Genomic DNA, 16,237 nt, shown 5'->3' with positions numbered 1-16,237 from the left:
TTACAGTTACTAGTGCCAATCCCCCATTTTTGCTACAGGTGACCTTGGGGTCCAGACCCTGCTAGGTACTGGTGACAGGGATGCAAAACTCTTCTTCCCAAGAACAGGGGTGAGCATGGCCAACCACTGATCATGGCTTCTGATTAGCAAATTAGGATTGCTGGTTCTGGCTCAGAGGGTAGCTGTTGTTTCAACCTTCCCTGGATAGGAATGAAAGCAGTGGAGATTTAAAAGTGCAGCACTTCCTCAGGGGTGCAAGAGATAGTTAGTGGAAGGGCTGCATTTGCTAGGCAGACCAAGAAATCTTAGCTTTGGGGAGACATCAGAGAAGCTTTAGACCCACTGCCTGATGCCCTTCATAGAGCACTTTGGCGACAGTCTGTGCCACCTTCATGGGCTCCTGGTCCTGTTTTGGCTAGGAGAGACTGACTTGTGAAAGTCTCTCCAGGGTGACCCTACTCCCAGTTTTTGCCTTCCAGATATAAGTAGCATGAGACAATAAAAGGATTATAAAAACTATAGAAGCAGAAAGGCTATAACAAAGACCCACAGGCTTCAAATACCTAGTCTCCTAGGAAACAGAGGGGACAACCAAATGCCTGAAAACAGGAGAATTCTAAAACAACTAACCAACAGAAAGTACGGGATAAGACAGAGACCCAGAAAGTCAGGGAACACTCTACACATTGCATTTGCCTTGCACACATCTTCCTGATAGGAGGGCTGAAGCTCAAGAAAATCTCTGTCTTATCACCAGCTCATTAGAAAATCAGGAAACAGACATTCCAAGGATTAAATCCCAGAGCTAACATTTTAAAATATTGAAATGCACACTGTGCAACAAAAAATACAAGACAAAGAAACAGAAAATAATGCCCATCAAAAGGAAGAAAACAAAAATATAGAAAATGCCGGTGAAGAGAATGAGGACATATTGAACAAAGCCTTTGAAAAGATGGTATTGAACATGCTCTAAGAGGTAAATGGAAGTACAGATAAAGAACTAAAGGATATCAGGAAAACAATGAAACAATGTGAAGAGGTAGAAATTTTAAGAAGGAACCAAACAGAATTACTGGATTTGAAAACCACAGTGACTGAATTGAAAAATGTCCAGGAAGATTTCAAGAGCATATTGTAGCTAACAGAGAAAAGAATCAATGAACTTGAATACAAGATACTTGAAATGAGTCAGGGTGAGGAACAGAAAGAATAAAGAAATATTAAAAGCAAAAATAGCCTAAGAAATCTCTGAGACACCATCCAGCACACAATATATGCATTATGGAAGTCCCAGAAGAAGAGGAAAGATAGAAAGAGGCAGAAGGAATAGTCAAAGAAATGATGACAGAGAACTTCCCAAACTTTGCAAAAATGTGAATATCCATATCCAAGAAGCTCAAAGAACACTAAATAGCATAAATATGAAAAAATATATACCCTGTCTTATATTGAGTATACTGTTGAATGCAAAAGACTAAGGAGAGGATTCTGAAAGCTGCAAGAGAAAAGCAATGTGTTACTTACAAGGGAGTCCTAATTAGACTAAGTGCAAATTTCTCATCAGAAACCATGGAGGCAAGAAGGCAATTGGTTGAAATATGTAAAGTGTTGAAGGAAAACAGCTGCCAGCCAAGAATTTTATCTGGCGAGACTTCCTTTCAAAAATTAGGGAGAGATTAAGACATTCTCAGATAAACAACATCTGAAGGAGTTCAGCACCACTAGACAGCCTTATAAGCATATCTAATGGTAGTTGTTCAGGCTGAAAGGAAAGGACACTAGATAGTGGTTCAAAGGAGCATAAAGAAATACAGACCTGCAGTAAAGGTAATGCAATTCATGTAATGCCAGTATTACTGTGTTGTATTGTTTGGTATGTAACTCCATTCCTTACTTCCTACAGGTGCTACAATACAACTGCATAAAAAGTAATGATAAATCTAGGTTTTTGGACGTACAGCATACAAAGCTATAACGGGGGGGGGGGGCGGTGAGAGGTTTATATGGAAAGTATATGTGCATGCTATTAAATTTAAGTTGGTGTAAAACCAAATATGATTGTTATATATATATAGGATGTTGAATTTTAACCCTATGGTAACCACAGGGAAAATAGATGAAAAATATATCCAGATAGAAAGAAGGCGGCACTCAATATGGTACAACAGAAAAAAAGCAAATTTAAAAGTAGGCATTAATAGAATTGAGGAACAAAAAGGTATATGACTTACAAAGGCTAAATATAAGTAGCAAAAAGGTAGAGGAAAGTCCTATATTATCAGTAGCAACTTTAAATGTAAATGGATGAAACTTTCCAGGCAGAAGGCAGAGATTGGAAGAATGGATTTTAAAAAGCATGACCCAAATAAGCTGTCTGCAAGAGACTCACCTTAAAGCCAAACATACAAGTAGGTTGAGGATGAAAAGGGTGGGAAAAATATACCATGCCATAATAGCCAAAAGAAAGCTGGAGTGGCTCTACTATTACCGGATAAAATAGACTCTAAGTCAAAAGCATTTTAAAAGAGACAAAAATGGCCATTACATACTGATAAAGGGGACAATTCAATAGAAGATGTAACAATTATAAATATATGTGTACCTAACAGCAGAGGCCCAAAATATATGAAGCAAATACCAACAGATTTGATAAGAGAATTTGATGGTTCTACATTAATAGTAGGAGAATTTAACATATCACTCCTATAATGGATAGACCATCCAGTCAGAAGATTGTAAGGAAGTACAGGACTTGAATGATGTACTAAACCAACTAGACCTAACAGACAGATACAGAACTCTACACCCAATAAAAACAGAATACACATTTTTCTTAAGTGCACATGGATCATTCTATAGGCTAGAGCACAGGTCACAAAACAAGTCTCAATAAATTCAAAAATATTGAAATTATAAAATGTATATTCTCTGACCACAATGGAATGAAGCTACAGAATACACATTTTTCTTAAGTGCACATGGATCATTCTATAGGCTAGAGCACAGGTCACAAAACAAGTCTCAATAAATTCAAAAATATTGAAATTATAAAATGTATATTCTCTGACCACAATGGAATGAAGCTAGAAATCAACAACTGAGGAATAAATGCAAAATTCATAGATATTATCATGAAAGTAAAATGACAATTTATACAATTGGAGAAAATATTTGGAAACTACATATATGATACAGGATTAATATCCAGGATATATAAAGAAATCCTACAACTTATCAACAAAAAGACAAGCAAACCATTTAAGATATGGGCAAAATACTTAATAAACATCTTTCCAAATGACATCTAGAAATGGCCCAGAAAGCACATGAAAGGATGTTCAACATCATTAGTCATCAGGGAAATGCAGATCGAAATCATAAGGAGATACCATTTCACACCCATTAGAGGCTGCTCTTAAAAAAAAAATAAGAAAGAAAGAATATAACAAGTGTTGGAGAGATGCAGAGAATAGGATTGCTGGTGGCAATATGAAAAAATACAACTGCTATGGAAGACAGTTTGGTGGTTCCTCAGAAAGCTAAGTATAGAACTGCCATATGACCTAGAAATCCCACTACTAGGTATATATACCCAAAAGAACTCAAAGCAGGGACAGGAACAGATATTTGCACACTGATGTTCATAGCAGCATTTATTCACAATTGCCAAAAGAGTGAAGCAACCCAAGTGCCCATATCTGATGAGTGGATAAATACAATGTGGTATATACGTACAATGGAATATTATTCAGCTGTTAAGAGGAATGAAGTCCTAATGCATGTGACAACATGGATAACCCTTGAAAACATCATGTTGAATGAAATAAGTTAAACACAAATGGACACTGATTTGAAACAATTAAAATAAGCAAACTCACAGAGTCAGAATCTAGAATATAGGTTACCAGGGGATGGAGTGAAGATGGGGAATGGGAAGTTAAGACTTAAAATGTACAGGATTTCTATTTGGAATAATGGAAATGTTTTGGTAATTGTTGCTGTAATGATAGCACAACATTGTGAATGCAGTTAACAGGACTGAAATACATAAATCTGAATGTGATTAAAAAGGGAAATGTTAGATTATATGTATTACCATAGAACAAAATTTTTTTTAAAATTCCATCGAACTGCATTACACAAACAGTGCTCTCTAAGTTAAACCATAGGTATTTATTAGGTAACCATATACATAATTATATTAATTAATATGATTTTAAAATATACTGTCATCAATTGTAACAAATGTACCACACCAATGCACAATGTTGGTGGTGGGGTGGCATATGGGAATCCTTTATTTTATACATAATTGTCCCGTAAGCCCACAACTTCTCTAATAATAAAAAAAAGGGGGGAGGGAATGCTTAAAATCAACTATCTAAGTTTCCACCTAAGAAAACTAGAAAAAGAAGAGCAAATAAATTTTTTTTAAAAAGTAAAAGGAAAGAAAAACTAAAGATCAGATCAGAAATCAATATAAAGAAAATAGATGAAGAGAGAAAATCAACAAAGCCAAAAATGAGTTACTTGAAAATATATATAAAATTCAGAAGCCCCTGGCAAGAAAGATCAAGAAAAAAAATAAAAACAGAAAAAACAATAGTTGTCCACATCACAAATTAAACTAGGGATAACACAACAGAGCCTATGGCCATTAAAAGAATACTAAGGAAATGTAATTAAGTTTTGGCTAACTTTGACAACTTATATAAAAAAGAACAAATTACTTGAAAAATAAAACTTACCAAAATGGACTCAAAAATAAATAAAAAACTACACTTCTTTGAATATACTTTTTTCTATAGTTCAGACATTTAGAACCGTATTAATGAATGAACAATGGCAAGGAAGGCAAAATAGAGCACAAGCAGAAGCAAATGAACTTAACTGTTTTATAAATAAATAACATAAACCGACGAAGGGAGATAGCTAAAGCTGACATAAATAATTTTAGAAAGCAGTATATGCCAAGACTGAAGATTAAAAAGAACAGTGCATTAAAATTGTACTCTCTCCTTCAGATACTAGGGTTTATTTTCCCACCTGGGTATAGCGTAGCAATTCAAAAACTTCTTTATATGTGTTCTAGATTAAGCAAATAAGTAAATGTTCTATGGATAATGAAAGCAAGGTTTCGTATTGCCAGAGAAAAGAGTTAAAAAGAAGGAAAGAGAAAAGGTTAGAATGAATCGGATGTATTACTATAAAAACTCATTGTTTTTATTATATATTACAGATAATAAATAAAGGAATAGAGATGTGCATATACATACATACTTTTCCTTAACTCTGTCTGCTGAGAGGACCTACAAACAATGATAACCAGTACCAATCAGCATACCAAGAATCAAGATTTTGGTTTACAAAGTAAATGGACAAAAAGCACATGAAAAGTTGCTCAACATTAATCATCAAGAAACACAAATTAAACTATGATGAAATATTACAGCTATAATGGCTAAAATTTAAAAGGCCTTCAAAACAAAGTATTGGTTAGCATGTAGAATGACTGGAACTCTGGTGCACTGCTGATAAGGGTATAAAGTAGCACAGTGACTTTGAAAAATAAAGTAGCTGCTAACTGAATATTAACTTACACTATAGCCTAGATACTACACTCCTAGGTATTTTTCCAAGAGAAACAAAAGCTTATATCCACCCAAAGGCTTGTTTACAAAAATTCATAGCAGTTTCATTCATAATAGACAAATTGGAAACAACCCAAATATCCAACAGGAGAAAAGATAGTTGTATTGTGGTAGGTGCATACAATGGAATATGGCTCAGCAATAAAAAGGAATAACTGTTACACAAAGCAACATGAAAGAATCACCAAGACGTAACGCTGGGTGAAAGACACCAAGGAGAAGATTCTATACATGCTGTATGATTACATTTATCTGGAATTTTAGATAATATTAATCAAAACAAAACTAATATCTAGACATAGACATCAGATCAGTAGTTGCTGGGGACAGTGGCAAGATGAGGATTGACTTAAAGGGGCAAAGGGGATTTCTGCAGAAATTAAATGTTCTCTGTCTTAATTGGGTACATAATTGTATAAATTTGCCAAAAGTCACCAACCTGTATGTTTAGTCCATGTGATTTGTACTATATGTAATTATTTCTGCAAGTGTTAATTTTTAAAAATCAAATAATTCAAGTTAAGGAATATCAAAGCAGTGTAGCCAGCTTTTAATAAGTTTAAAGTTTATCTTAAACCACAATAATAAGTGTCTTAGACAAGGGTCAAGAAGAAAAATAACAAAAAGTAATAAAGGACATGGCTTTATACTTTGTAGCTGGGAATAGATAAATTGGGGGTTAACATTTTTAAATCAGATGGTGAGATTTTGTAGTCCACCTACAAGACAAGAATTACCCAATAAATAAGAAGAGAGCTTGGAATACACACTGAGGAAGGCTCAGTATAATATATTTTTTTCTTTGTCTTCTAGATAAACTCACCATTGTGCACCATCCAAGTGGTAAGTGCTTAGTATTTAGTGAAGGATTTAGTAATAAAGCAAAGTACATAGTAAACCACTTTCAATAGTAGCCTAAACCTAATATGAGTAAGGAGATCGTATAAAAACTCACATAGATTTTATAATTACATGCAAACCCTCTGGACAACTGAAATAAACCTGAGTTGATTTTAGAATAACAGTGCTAGAAGCATTGTAATATAGTAAAGAATCAAGTACTTTAAATTCTGACTGGCCTGGTGCTTCACAACTTACTAGTGGTGACTTTTGACAAGTCATTTCTCAGTTTCCTCATACATGAACTGTGGATAAGAATTCCTACCATGGGGAATGGTAAAATTGGATGAAGGCATATGTCAAATGAAGCTGATGTTTGATAAGTGGGAGTTCTTGATAGAGAAAATGAAATGACGTTTGAATAACACTTGAGAAAGAAATCCATGCCAATATGTGGGAGATGATTGAGGAGGAATGTGTGCAGGATACTGGGAAGGTAGAGAGGAACTAGAAGCCAGCTAGTGGCTGTCCAATAATAACGAAGTACCTGTTTACACCTTGGACCAAAGCACTGCATGTGGAAATGGTGAAGCCACAGAACTAGCCTATGTTGCTTGGATGGAAAACGAGAAGGTGAAAGGAGCAAAAGTATAGACCAATGGAGAGTAATGGGAATACATTTTAATAGAAGGGTGTATGTCGTAATGGGCCAGTACTGGTGAATGGGGGAAGAGAAAAGAAGCAGAAGAAGGGGGAGTAAGAAGGAGAGAACAAAAGGAGAAATCAAGTGGAACTTATTCAAAGATGTTGGAAAGACTGTTACTGAGCTAGAGTGATTCTTCAGTACCCTACCCAAGTCAATTCATTTCGTTAGGAGAAATTAATCACATACCTACCAAGAGTGTCTTTTCAAGATGTCCTTTTTATCTCTTTAGTAATTGTTCACTTTATATCTGACTCTTTGCAATATATTATAAAAAGTGTTAAATAAATGAATCATAAAATGTGTGAATGACTGAAGAGATAACAGAGCTTTTATTTCTAGGTAACGAGACTGCTCATAATGAGAATATTTTGTACAACATATCTTTTGGCAATAAGGTATGTTACTTTTATCTTAATTTTTATAAAATGCAAAGAAGGAACTTCTCCATGGGAAAAAACCATGAGAGCCTTTCATCCTTCCTGTGCTTTAAACATCCTAACAAATATGGACAAAGTAAGTAGCATAACAATTTGTGTCAAAACTCCGTGAGCAATAATTTAAGGAAATTAACTATTCAGAAGAACACAAAGAAGGAACTCGAGAAAAAGTCACCAAGACCAAATGTGTCTAAATTCAACCTGTACAGACCAAGAAAATCTTAGAGGAATGATGAAAGCATCTGCTTTAGCAATAGAAATGTGATAAGTCTATTTGAATCACAATGTGTACAGTCCTTAAAATCTACTTATATCAAAGTATAACCCCAAAATACTGTTAATGCAGATGTTCACCACTGCACATTGAAGAGTTAATTGAAAATAAATTGCTAACAGGAAGCTAAAAATAACACTATGCAAGAACAGCAGCAATCGAAAACCAAGACCAATTCAAGACAACACTGATAATGGCCTGACCATAAATTTTCCTTCATAAAAATCATGGTATTTGAATTATCTTGAATATACCTTTATGATGTAAGAAATTTGCAGTTACCAAGGGTTGTGTGGCCACCAGATTTCTTGCTAAAATACTGAAATAGAGACCTTGGTAAGTTCTTTTTCTAAAATTTTTAAAAAAGAATCTATAGTTTATATAAATGATACTTCAAAAACAGGGGGATTCCCATATACCCAACCCACTCTCCCGCCCATACTTTTCCCCATTAGCAACATATTTGATTAGTGTGGAACATTTGTTACACTTGATGAACACATATTGAAGCATTGCTACTAACCATGGTCTATAGTTTACATTATAGTTTATACTTTGCACCACGCATTTTTATCAGTTTTGACAAACTGTATAATGGCCTGTATTCGTAATTGCAATGTCATTAAGAGCAATTCCAACATCCCAAAAATGCCCCATGGCTTCTGAGTGCTCTAGAGACATCTAGACACCTTGTCAGTGGACTTTACCATATGGTCCCCTGTGTAACAGAGATTCATTAATAATTTCCCTACACATGGCTCTTCTCCCCCTTTTATTTGAACCTATAATTAATACTATATACATTAAATATATGTACCAGAGACTTAAATCTTCTGGCTGTTCATAGGCCAGTTGAGCCCTGGTTCTCAGCAGAGTTGTAGCCAACATGCACTATCCAGTTCATCAGACTTACCCAGGACAACTAGCAAAAGAATGATGATGGATAACACCTATCCCCCCCCCCCATCCCCCAAAAAAAGAAAGTATCTTCAACTGCAGCAAGACAGTTCCATCCATCTGCTCCAGTTCATATATGAATGATATACTTCAACAAAAAATTAAAAGTAAAAAAAAAAAAAAATACAGAGTGGGCATCACCAACATAAAATCCTCAAGACTGAGGAATGAACAAACATAAGGTGGGAATGTAATTATGGTTTAAGTAGACTTATTATTATTCTAACAATGGAAGAACTTGTAACATTGATATAAAGGCATTGGCCACCAGAGGGTAAGTTCTTATAATGAGCTAATTTTAGTTTACCAAAATATAGTAACCCGTTAATCCTACTTATGTTTTTAATGAATCTTAAATCATCATGAAAGTCATACACCCTTAAGAAATTATTGATATTTGCATTTTGGATCATTCAGTGGCCCACCAATGAGCTGTAAACAGAATTCTCAGACTCACTGAAATGTTACAGAATTTTGGGGTGTCATCCAGGCCCAGGGGTTTATGAAAATATCTTTGCCAAGGATCTTTCTACAAGATAAGAAATACTATACAACCATGGCGTATTTTTTGAGAGCAAGAGTTTGGATAACAGGAAAAGAATAAATTTCCAAAACTTGCACTGCTCTCCCTCAAAATGGAAATAAAATTTGAATTCAAAGACTTAGATGTAGTTGAACTTTACAATGATTCTATTTCCATTTAAGGTGGAAGATTCCCTTGCCTGTTGTCTCCACAAAGCTATTTTTTTCATGACTGCGAAAGGCAACTGTGCCTTTGTCACATTTCTTTGTTCAGCATTGAAATGGAGAAATGCTAACTCTGTATCTTTCTTTTTTAGCTTCCTACTCGATTCCAAGCTGAAAAGGAATCTGGTTTCTCTTGCAGGAAAGATCATTAAAGAGGGTAAAATATTAGTTCTATTTTTTTTTGAAAACCTAAAGCAGGCTAGTTAAGGACTTAAAGGAATCATTTATCTAGAAAACATACTACTTTAAACATTTTATTGTCTTTTCCTGAAAGGATAAACATGTATATTTTTCAAGCTAACATGGTCATTCCTTAGAAAGACATATGTATAGGGGATGATTTTATGCTGGCTAATCAATTCCTACTGATGACCCAGTATTCATTAATACATTTCCTGTGATCTCATTTCCAGGTTATTCTAATGAAACTCAAGAATGTGCAGGTATTATACTTTTTGGGTAAAGGAAGCTTGCATTCGGATTGCCTGTTCTCTCCAGAACAAATTAATACTATGGAAGCAGAAGCAGATCCTCTGGATTTCTGGATTTTGGACTTTGTTATTGTCACAGCTTAATTGGCATTATCCCTCTCCAGATGGGTATATCACAATTAAAGTTGAATGCCATAGAGCAATTGAAGTCTTTGAAAATTCTTGCATTTTACAATGCACTTTTGCACTGAAGCAACTATTTTCCATTTTGGAATTTAAAGGAAGATGAGCAGAGACGTTAAATACTGCAGTACAAAATTAATAGTTTAAAGAATGGTCATGAAAATACAAATTCAGTAAGTACATATTTGCCTTTTAAATGACTGGCCCATTTTCTAGCTTTCTCACGTCCAAAACTCTACTTATTGTCACGTCATGTTTGCAGGTACCTTCCCTAATTTAGTGCCTATTTGCCTACCAGCCTGAGAATATTGTAAAACTTTTGATATCACAAATTAATATATATTTCCACAACCTATATTCTTCATTGAAAGACTCACAATTTAACCAACTGATTTCTTAGAAACAATTCACTAGATTTAGAATAGAATGCAGTTTTGTCATTCTATGTTCTCCACATATAATTGCTACAAACACAACTGGACAGTTTAAAGCAATGTCTGGCTTTTCAAAATAAATGTATGAGAATTAACCCCTAAATTTTTCACTTACGAGTTTATTTTAAAATTTTAAGATAAATAAGCCCAGTTAATTTCACCACCTAGTGCCCATAAATAGAGTAAATACCGAGGATTTCCCCCCTAGCATCTGCAGTGTGTTTCCAGGCTAGGCTTCAGGGCAATCTTTCCCCCGATACCTGAGCCGAGACCCCATCTGGAAATCTTCTGGGGCTTGGTTTTACTTCCAGAACAGCCATAACCTTCCTCCTGCAGACAGAAAACACACCGGCCGACGCCCCACACTCACCCTGTGAGACACTGCAGGTGGGAGCCATCGTTCTGCCAGTCACACACTGGACCAGGAGTCCTTACCTGAGTAACCAGCCTAATCTTTCTGAGTTTTGCTTTTCTCATGTGTAACATGGTGATAATAGTCATGCCTACCTCATCAAGTTGGTATTAATAAAATATGGCAATAAATGGGAAAAACCTACTACCTTGCCTAACACTTCAGAAATGCTCAATATAGATTAACTATTCCTATTCCTATGTGTGTCAGATTTATGCTTCACATAAGTCAGGATGAGAGTCAAGAGTTGGGGCCACAATAAAGTTTAGGGTTTGATGAGGATAAGGGAGTGGGTTAAATTCAGAGACTTTTTATTTTGTCTTTATTTATTTTTTTAATATTACATTAAAAAAAATGAGGTCCCCAGATACCCCCCACCCCCCTCACCCCACTTCTCCCCCCATAGCAACAGTCTTCTCCATCATCATGAGACATTCATTGCATTTGGTGAATACATCTCTGAGCACCGCTGCACCTCATGGTCAATGGTCCACATCATAGCCCACAATTTTGAATATGCTGAGACTGATAAGGATTGGTATTGAGAATGAGTTTGGGGATAGAGTGACATTGGGGGTGGAATCTGATGAACAAATTAAGAGTCAGGAGGATTTGCCTTTAAGACAGTTCTGTTAGGAATGAGATGACCACACCCTCTCACAGGATCTGCAGGTATTCCAGAGGGAAGAGACTGGTTGGGTCTCAGAAAGGCTGCCTAAGCCTGAGCTTTTCCCATAATGACCCCATGTGCTCTGTCTGGTGGGGCTCAGACACCACCCAGAGAGCAGTACACAAGGTTAGCCTCCCTTGAACAGGGAGTAGACATTTCGCAGAGAACCTTAAGAAAGTCCAAGACAGGTGAGAATGCTGGGAACTCACTGTGACTGCCCAGGATGTTTAGATTCTGCTTTTGATCTAGTCCCATCCTTCATACACCTAACCCTTCCTCTTCCCACCTTCAGTTCCCCCTCTTCCCCATTCCTCACCATTCTCACTGGACTGGTCTCTGATTCTGGAACCTTCTGCACCCAACTCCCTTCCATGTCTCAGAGGAGCAGCACGCAGAAACTTCAGACTGGCCTGGGAGGCCCCCAGCCCCATCACATTCCTCCAGTCTCTATCTCTTGAGGAGGGCAGATCACAAAAAAAGGATCTTTCTCCCAGCTGCATTTTCCTCCCTCCGGTTCCTCTCTCTCTCTTTGAGTTACCTCCAGAGGCTGGAGGAGGCCAAAGAAATCAGAGCACTTCCCCAGCTGGCGCTCACTCTCTGGCTCACTTCCTGCTACAGGAAGCTGGTTTAGTTCCTCCCAAGCCTGGCTCCAACCTGGCCTTGTTGTCAAGTTTCTCTAGAGCTTCCAAAATCAGGGGCCCTGCCTGGGCCTAATTGGATCCCTCGCCTTCCTCTCATTCACCTCTTTTTTCCTTTTCTTCCTCAACCCAAAGCCTTGTAACACAATCTCCCCTCCCTCAAGTAAAATTTTGTTCTTCAGATAGTGGAAAAATGAAAGGGAAGACTGGCTTCCTGGAAAAGGGAGAGGGGGTGGGTAATACAGGATGAGGGTGGGGCAGAAGAGGACTGCTAGCTGCTGTGAATATGGTGACTCCTTGGGATGGCTATGAGTCCTGTGGATACCAGTACCAAATATACTCCTTTTCAAGTCTGCTGTCCATGCGGAAAAAAGCTTCTTACAGGAGAACAAGAAGTTGCCTCTGGAGCTGTGCAATTCTGTGGCCCTGACCCATGAGGGCCCTTGACAGACCCTAGCCAAGCCACCAGGTCTATTTGTTGCCAACAGGAGACTTGTGGCCATCAGGAACTTCTTGAGCTCAGATGCCCACTCAATCCAGTTCCAAGCACAGCTACCCTCTCCAAATCCCTTAAGGAGATTCTCAGCCTCACTTCCTCTGCTGTGATAGAGCTTAGTTGAAAAGCCCCTGAATCCCTGAGGGGACTTCCCCCAGTAATATGTATGGCTAGCTCTCCTCTTCTTTATCTTTATTGAATTGCTACTGTCCCAGTTAGACTTTCCCTGACCATCTTATTTTACATTGCTACCTGCCCCACCTTTCACAACCTTAGTCTAAAATCCTTCATCTTGCTTTATGTTTCTCCATAGCACTTATTGCCAACTAACATTCCATATATTTTATTTTATTTTTTGTTTTCCATTAGTCTCCATGAGCTCCATGAAAACGGATTTTTTTTTCTGTTTCTTTCACTACTATATCCCTAGGGTCTAAACATATCAAGCAGGTACTCATTCCTTGATATATGCAGGAAACCTGTTTTGACCATCTTTAAAATGGCCAGGTATGGTGCTGGTGAGCTATAGCCAATGGTCCCCAAATGCTTATCCATAGACAAACTGCATCCGAATAATTTTAGGGTACTTATTGAACATACAGATTCTGTGTCTCATTTAAAACCCAAGGAATTAGAATCTCTATAGAGGGACCCCTTACTTAGGCATGCCTCATGTGGCAGTTTGATATTATTAAGGAATTACAAAAAGAAATATTGATTGTGTTTGTAAACTGGTCTATTCCTCTGGGCTAGTGACACCCTTAGATTGTACTGGATTCAGAGGTTTCACCTTCACTTGATTAAATTATGATTAAGGCTTTTTTTTTCTTCCTAATCTTTTAATTTTTTTAATTTTTTTTTTTAATTTCTCTCCCCTTACCCCTGCCCCCCAGTTGTCTGCTCTCTCTGTCCATTCACTATGTGTTCAGTGTCCACTTGTATTCCTATCAGAGGCACCGGGAATTTGTGTCTCTTTTGTTTTTTTTCTCTTTATTTTTTTTTTCAGATATTACATTTGAAAAATATAAGAGGTCCCCATATATCCTCCATCCCCCTCACCCCACCTCTCCCACATCAACGACCTCTTTCATCATCGTGAGACATTGATTGCATTTGGTAAATACATTTTGGAGCACTGCTGGACCACATGGATAATGGTTTACATTGTAGTTTACACTCTCCCCCAGTCCATCCAGTGGGCCATGGCAGGACATACAATGTTCTGCATCTGTCCCTGCAGTACCACCCAGGACAATTCCAAGTCCTGAAAATGCCCCCACATCATATCTCTTTTCTCTCCCTACCCTCAGCAGCTACTGTGACTACTTTCTCCACATCAATGCTACAATTTCTTCCATTACTAATCACAATAGTTCATAGTAGAATATCAGTAAGTTCACTCTAAAACATACTCTATTCCTGTGGACACTGGGATGGTGATGTCCACTCTGCCTTTATATCGAGAGGGGGCTTAGGTTCCACATGGATGATGGATGCAGATCTCCTGCTTACAGTGGTAGACACTCTTGGCTCCTGGTGTGGTGGTTGACCTTCTTCACCTCCCTGTTAGTTGGCCAGGGTAAGTCCAATAAACCAGAGAGTAGGAGTTGCAAGTCTACTGAGACTCAGGGCCTGGCTGCCACATGGACAGTCTAGAGATTCAGGTCTCCTGAGTAGAGACCAACCCCAGCACCAACCACAGGTCCAATAAAAGTGACAAAAGAGGCATTGTAGAAAGGTCACATCTGAGTCCAACTCCATCACACTCAGGAACACAAACTCCAAAGTAGGGCCAACTGACATGGCACTGAACTCCAGAGCCATCTGCCATGACCATAGCACCTGTGGGTCTCTGTGGCCCTCAGGAGAACCAATACCTGGGGTTGTATCTACTTTGGCTGTCTCTGGGACCTTGCTGAGGTGTGCGTAAGCGCAACCCCTCTGATGACCTCCTGACTCTTTTCTGGAGACTCATAGCCATATAAACTCATTTGTCCTTTCCATTTCCCCCTTTATTCAAGGTCAAAAAAGCAGTTTTAAATACCTGATATTACATGTAGACTGAGATATTCTGCTGGCTTAAGTTGACCCTTTTATTCAAGGTCTTTTTCTAGTTACATCATCACCTGGTGCTTGGTAGTAATCCCTTGGCATCAGGGAGGCTCATCACCGGGAGTCATGTCCCACCCTGGGGAAAAAGTAATGCATTTACATGGTGAGTTTGGCTTAGAGAGTGGCCACATTTAAGCAACATGGAGGCTCTTAGGAGGTAACTCTTAGGCACCCTGCAGTTCTAGGCCTAGTTCATATTTCAGGCGCACAGGCTCATAAGCATAGTCATCAGTATCAAGGGCTCATTTTTGGACCATCTTTCTTTATTGGTCTTTGCCATTTGCACTTGACAGATTGTTGCTGTTCCATTGGGAAATGTGATAGAACTCCCCTGGCTAGGAACTCAGCATTCCTTCAGTTGTCATTTTTAACTGTAACCACTATGAAAATATCTCAACTTTTTTATGCACCCTGTATACATTCCCTGGAGAACTCCCTCCCAACCATGTGCCCCCCATCAATAACACCCCATAACAGTATTCCTCCCCTGCCATAGCTGAACCCCTCTGTGGTCCAAAACTTCTTCAAAAATGAAGCCTAATATATTAACTTCCATTAATAGTAAAGTGGATATAGTGATGGGTTTAAAGGTTAGATATAGAATACATACCAATTTAGAAAAATTAAATTAAGTAAAAATACACTGGGGTATCAAAAAATGAAAAAGCTTTGTTTTTGACATTTTGCCTTTCATTACTACAATAAGTGTTGTTGCATCATCTTGCTGTGTCAGCTCTCCATGTGTGTGGCACCACTCCTGGGCAGGATGCACTTTTTTCACATGGGGCAGCTCTCCTTATGGGGCATGCACATCAGCACTGTGCATGGGCCAGCTCACCACATGGGTCAGGAGGCCCTGGGTTTGAACCCTGGACCTCCCATGTTGTAGGTGGAGACTCTATCAGTTGAGCCAAATCCAATTCCCATGATTAAGGCTTTGACTGGGTCATGTCAGTGGGAATCAAGGGAGCAGGGACTCACAGAGAAAACTACATGGCAGAGGAGTTCGAGTTTCGATGCTGGAGTTTTAATGCTGGAGCCCCAGGAAGTAAATACAAAGAGAAGCAGATACATGAAGATAAAGAGAAGGCTCCGTTAGACACAGCAGAGGCTCTGGGAAGAGAGACGAGCTGTTTGCCTGATAGTTTCCAGCTGGCCTTGTGGAGAGAGCAGAGCAGCAGCTGAGCCCTGAGAGAAATGAGCCCTGGAGGGAGAGTTATCCCAGCCTACTGCTGATATTAGAAGA

General features: G+C 38.1%; 1 protein-coding gene across 2 annotated transcripts in view; it reads left to right on the top strand.

Moving 5' to 3' along the window:
- The window catches only part of BANK1 (B cell scaffold protein with ankyrin repeats 1), a 371,762-nt gene extending 360,688 nt beyond the window's left edge, over window positions 1–11,074 (top strand). Inside the window, exons 14-17 of one of the 2 annotated variants that reach the window (XM_058294915.2) lie at window positions 6,468–6,497; window positions 7,540–7,595; window positions 9,708–9,772; window positions 10,029–10,159. In XM_058294915.2, the coding sequence (XP_058150898.1) occupies window positions 6,468–6,497; window positions 7,540–7,595; window positions 9,708–9,767 (146 nt within the window). In that variant the 3' untranslated portion in view covers window positions 9,768–9,772; window positions 10,029–10,159. Of the gene's footprint in view, window positions 1–6,467; window positions 6,498–7,539; window positions 7,596–9,707; window positions 9,773–10,028 lie in introns of both variants that reach the window. The other variant, XM_058294914.2, reaches the window with a different exon arrangement.
- The last annotated feature ends 5,163 nt before the right edge of the window (window positions 11,075–16,237 follow it).

This window comes from Dasypus novemcinctus, chromosome 1 (assembly GCF_030445035.2).
Source record: "Dasypus novemcinctus isolate mDasNov1 chromosome 1, mDasNov1.1.hap2, whole genome shotgun sequence".
Taxonomy (NCBI): Eukaryota; Metazoa; Chordata; class Mammalia; order Cingulata; family Dasypodidae; genus Dasypus; species Dasypus novemcinctus.
Note: the sequence above shows the minus strand (reverse complement) of the source record. Positions and strands in the feature narration are given on the sequence as shown.